This window comes from Vicia villosa, linkage group LG2 (genome assembly GCF_029867415.1).
Source record: "Vicia villosa cultivar HV-30 ecotype Madison, WI linkage group LG2, Vvil1.0, whole genome shotgun sequence".
Taxonomy (NCBI): Eukaryota; Viridiplantae; Streptophyta; class Magnoliopsida; order Fabales; family Fabaceae; genus Vicia; species Vicia villosa.
Window position 1 is genome coordinate 128,674,561 of NC_081181.1, and position 5,383 is coordinate 128,679,943.

Genomic DNA, 5,383 nt, shown 5'->3' on the forward strand with positions numbered 1-5,383 from the left:
GTCATGTAAAATTATAGTTAATAGGGTTGGAAAGTGGTATTACTCTATTCACGAATGCTTGATTTTGGTTTTCTTTCTTTTTTTATAGGCAAAACTTAACTAGTTATGTAAGTTTTCATGAATTGCATAAGCTACATTCTAATTAACGTTTATCTTTTGAGAAGATATTGTTTTTAAAAAGAAAAAACATTTTTTTTGTTTAAAACACTATTTTCATTTAGAGGGCAAGAAAAGAGTTCAGCCATTATCATGTCTAGTAGACATTGTCTACACACACATTTGGCCAACTCAACTATTCTTCCCTATTAACGCCTCTTTTTTTCTTTTTTTACTTTACTTTGAGCAACAAAAGGATAGCTCTTTGGTTAGTAGAATTTTCATATATTTAAAAAACATAATCTCTAATTTTGTACTAGATATTGATTCCTTTGTTTACATAATATAGGACTTCTTTGCATACTATGCATAGCCCTATATATACATAGTTGTCAATTGATCTTATCCTAATTAATAAACACAAAAATTCTGATTGGCATAAATCATATATTGAACATATCTTTTTTTTTTTTTTTTGTAAATTAGTTCACATGTTGGAACATTTATGTAAAAGGGCATTTGGGAAGTCTCTTGAAAGGCAGAATGTGAAAGTCAATCCCCTGCTAATTTCTGGACATTATACTTTGTTCAGCATCCACAATTTCTAACTTACCAGAAACAAAACTGCATTCAGAAAGTAAATTGCATTAGTAACCAAATAATTATGCAGTAAGTAGTAAAGTTAAAAGATAGGTGCACATACACATGTTCTTTTATTCTGCTTTTTGCTCTCAACATAAGCCGAAATCTCCTCTTGCTTAGCCAGTGAATCCTCTAAAGCCTGACAAAGCAAAATTATTAACAAGAGTAAAACGTAAAAATGATAAATTTTATTATGTTCTTGTGTGCAATTTGTTTAGTTGTTTTCTTTGGAATAATCGAATATGATGTTCTAACAGATTGAATACCTTCTTGGTGTCCATGAGTTGTTTTTCCAATAAATCAGCTCGACTAATAGTATTATTTAGCATTTCCTCCTTCTCAGGTGGCATTAGAGCTGGCTGATGATTAATGTTTGTCATTTTCTGTTCCAACTCAGTCATGCGTTTCATGACAGTCATAAACTCTGCAGGAGGAAGACAGGCGGGTGGATATGAATTCAGATAAATAATGGTAAGCCATTCACAAAGATATTAACACGTCGACGTAGATGTTATCATTTTGCATAGAGACAAATATTTTCAGAATCATGAATTAAAGCCATATCTCAAAAGAAATATATAATTTTGTCCACCACCATTTACCTGTTGATGTTGCCATGGGGTCACTCTCGTCAACTTTTTTCTGAGAAGGTTTTTTATCATGCGCGGGGATTAAGTCAACTTTTTTCTGAGCAGTTTTCTTATCATCCACGGGGATTGAATCCTCTTGCTTGGAAACTTTAGTAGCAGGGACCTGTGAGGCTTATATTTATCAGACAGTTAGAACTAAAGAAACAATGGACATTAAGAAAACTAAATAGAAAGAGAATAATGGAGGATGAAGTAACTCAATAGACCTATTATGTAACACCCTCAGAATTTTAACTATAATTTTAAAATCCAAGTAAGCTTATGTAGTTGTAAAAGGTTAAAAGACTTTTACATAATCTTAGTATATAAAAGGGGCATTAAAAAGAGTTAATACTTATATTATATGTCTGTATTTTATACTATATATTATATATTATGTATAACTTATAGTATAAGAAAAAAAGTAGAACGGACTCTAAAGCTTCCATGAGAAGCCACATGAATGTTAAAAAAATTAAATTGAAGACTATTTGCCTATTATGGTTTGATAAATTTAAATGTAAGAATTAGAATTTATCATTTGTATTTAGATTAGAGCTACTAATTAAAAAATTTACATACTCTGTTATGCCATGAAAGATGTCTGTCTATTCTTAACAAGATCCAAAATGGATATTAACATACCTCTTCAGAAATTGGAGGAAGCTGTGAGGTGAGATTTTCCTCCAACTTAGAATCCTTGTGGTCCTCCTAGAGTACATCCACATCAATCAGTTAAGAAATTCATAAATACCAAAATAACACTAAGAGTTGTTGGAATGAGCTTTCTCACCTCAGGAATTGGGTTCTCTTCCTCAACATGAGACTCAGATTTTCTTGAACATTTGTGAACACCATTCTGAACCATCTGCAATTTCATTCATACGACTTAAAGTTACTAGCTGAAATTGAAAATAGAGATGCAAAAAGAAAAGAATAAAAAAGGTAAAAGAAAAGAGCTGTGAGCCCACCTTTATTATATCTGCATCTGTCCACGGTCCCTTATCCGAACGCATACATCCTCCTTGATCAGCACATGTACATGTACCTCCCAAAAACTCAGGCAACTCACTGAAAAAGAAAAAGGAAACACAATGGAATCGATGAAGAAACTTCTCAATAACCTTTAATTAGTCAATATTATAGGAAGACTTGGGCAAAGAAAAATGAGAGATTGTCAAATTAGGAAACCAGATACTGAGATATTCAATCTATTCATGAACTCACCTTGCATCAATTGATTCAAGCAACTTAGTATCATACTTGTTGCCAAGAACCTGATCATCATATATAAATTAATATAAGTTTTGGAGACACAGTTTTCCCAACAAAACAAGCAGACTAATTAGGATTAGGTCTATGGGCTAACATGGATTTTTGCTGTGGTCTTGGGATCAAGGAAGGATTTTACGGTGTTCCATAGTATTCTAAATCCAGAACCTGCATTGATGATGAACATGCGATTCAAGGTCTGCAGTGAAGCAACGAATTTCATGATATTACTAAGTAATCCATGATATTTATTCACAACAAAACTTTTCCCCCCATAATTTTAACCAAAATTAGATAAATAAATAATATTACCTCTGGATAGTTGTCACCATCAATCTTCTGAATGCGAGTAACAAGTTCCCTAGCATGTTTGTTGAAGCTTTTAAGCCCCTGCGACATTGAAACAATATTAATGTCAGTAGTAGCAACTTTTCCATATATAATTGATTATTAACTATTTATCATGCGTACCACTCCCTCCACATCCAGGATAGTCGTACTTTGATCGATGTGTTTCTTGGCAGCAATGGAACAAGCTGCAAACTTTACATCGAATGTCCTCTCAAACTCCTTTACGTGGTATTTGATATAGCGATCCATGGTTGTGACTTGCATCATCTTGGCAGCATCGACTTGTCCTAATCTTTCTATGTACACAGGTCGTCCTTCTTTGTCTACTCCATGATGTCCATGTGGATAATATTTCAATACTTCATCAATTTCCTTGAATTCAAATTCCTAATGTAATAAAAGACACACAAGAATACACAACATAAATTAAATCAATTAAAAAAACTGCCAAAATCGATAGTCAATTAGTTAATATAGAATACAATGACGAATCAAAAGAAATTGCATCAAACATTGTTGTTACAAGTTACAACCAAGTACCTCCCCAATAGTGTCAGCACCAAATTCCGTCCTCCATTTCAGCATATCAGACCACATCAGCTTTGATTTATCAATTTCAAATTTCCTGGCCTTAAGGAATCTATCAAAAAATAAAATACACGAATACGTTAGTAATAGGAAAAAGGCCTAAAGCAAGGGCTTCATTGCAATGCATGCAAAATTGCTAATGGTATGGTGAAAGAATAAACGCACAACAAGAAAAAGTAACCTAAGCATCATATGATAGTCATCATGCTTTGCAGGGAGGAGATCATCCGCTAAAAGAGCTTCACGGAACTCTTCAACAGCTTTCAACTCCTCAGCATCGTGAACATCCTCAATTTCAACAGACATGACTTTGCTGCTCCGCCTGCCTTTTCTTGCCAAAGAATTCCTAAGAATGTTTGAGGCATTCATTGCTTTCTTCTTAAAGGAACCTACAACATATCATATTGTTCAAAAAAGCCACTTCCATAACACACTATAGATAGATAAATACTAACAGATAATTAAACTATATTTAATCGTTGAATTAAGACATCACATAAAGAGTTTACCATTGCCAGCAGACATTGTGTTGATTTCTTTTGCTGGTTGTTATGTAGAGGAGTTGAAGCGAAGGATAGAAGAATCAAGCACTCATATCATGCAGGGCAGAAAAGTAAAAGCACTCCCAAATGCCCTGCCTGCAACTCCACCACCAACCAATATTTCATTAGACAAACAACATGTTTATATATTTAAATTGAGGCCCACAACCGCAATTGCGACCACAATATGTGTCAGTTTGATTTCGAGGCAACGCAAATTCATTTCAAATGACTGAATTGATTTTGTAAAACTGATTCAAGATAATAACGACTTGAATCTACAATGATTTATGTTTGAATATATTAATAACATTAAATTCGACTAAAATCAATTGTAGACGTCAAAACTAAACATGTCAGAATCAATTCTACGTGTCTAGAATCAACCTCCAAAAATGAAACCAAACGTACACTATTGCGATCGCAAGCAATTGCGGCTACATTGGCAGCACATTCCTATATTTTAGCAATATCAAAGTTCAATCACAAAACATGAATTTTTGCCATATATTACATTCCTTACATTGAATTGTGTCAAAAAGAAGCCAAATAAAGGAAAAACCAGCAGGCAAATTAGGATGAATCAAATTGAAAAATCAAAGAGATTTAGGTAAAATTGCACATTGCATATGAAAAAATTGATTTGGGAATCAAAGGAAAGGGAATTGGAGAAATGAATGAAAATGAATATTTACCTCTTGAAGCGAATGGGTAGCGGGAGAAGGAAAGAGAAGAGAGGTTATAGAAGAAAAGGTAAGAAAAAACCATTATTATCCTAAAAGAAGGTAAATTTAGAAAATTGGGGTAAAAACAGTGAAGCACCATTGACCAAGTCTTAAGAAGGCCGTGAATGTCTCTGCAATTCAGAATTAGAATATCCAACATATGACACAAGTATGGGAGTTATGGACAAACCGAAAGATTATCACTAAGATTGTTATTCTCTTTTAAAAAAATCACTAAGTTTGTCATAGCTTTTATAGTATCATTTTTATATAATTTTTTTTTTTTTTTAAGTTTTCAAAAATGGAAAGCTGAAAAAATTTAATAGCTTCTAGGAATGAGAAGTTATTTTTAATTGTTTTTTTGAAGAATTTTAAATTTCTAATTATTCATATCTTATTCGGATGATACTTGATGAAGATTTTCATCTGAATCAAATCCCTAGTCATGTTGATCAAAACACATATGACAAAAGAGTCTATATTTAGTTGATGACATGTCATATTGGGTTCTATGTTTGACATCTCTTTGGAAGAAAAT

The 5,383-nt window shown here is 32.8% G+C and overlaps 1 protein-coding gene across 2 annotated transcripts; it reads right to left on the reverse strand.

Moving 5' to 3' along the window:
• Nucleotides 1-384: 384 nt before the first annotated feature.
• On the reverse strand, nt 385-5,009 carry LOC131652067 (phosphatidylinositol/phosphatidylcholine transfer protein SFH10-like). Of its 2 annotated transcripts, none has more exons than XM_058921843.1 (15): nt 4,816-5,009; nt 4,088-4,216; nt 3,760-3,967; nt 3,531-3,630; nt 3,111-3,377; nt 2,952-3,029; nt 2,737-2,838; nt 2,595-2,644; nt 2,339-2,438; nt 2,161-2,235; nt 2,013-2,078; nt 1,341-1,491; nt 1,005-1,162; nt 800-877; nt 385-720 (listed from the first exon to the last, which is right to left on the reverse strand). In XM_058921843.1, exons 2-15 carry the CDS (start codon nt 4,101-4,103, stop codon nt 706-708), a joined length of 1,464 nt encoding a protein of 487 aa, XP_058777826.1. In that variant the 5' UTR covers nt 4,104-4,216; nt 4,816-5,009; the 3' UTR covers nt 385-705. The 2 variants fall into 2 exon arrangements, with proteins under 2 accessions (XP_058777826.1, XP_058777827.1); XM_058921844.1 differs by lacking the exon at nt 4,816-5,009 and adding an exon at nt 4,644-4,782.
• Between the last annotated feature and the right edge of the window lie 374 nt (nt 5,010-5,383).

Bases quoted from the DNA above. Each gene is read 5' to 3' on its own strand.
- LOC131652067 (XM_058921843.1), bottom strand. The intron at 3,378-3,530 runs GTACTTGGTTGT...TTATTACATTAG, and splicing joins GTGCTGACACTATTGGGGAG to GAATTTGAATTCAAGGAAAT. The intron at 878-1,004 runs GTATTCAATCTG...TTGCTTTGTCAG, and splicing joins AACTCATGGACACCAAGAAG to GCTTTAGAGGATTCACTGGC.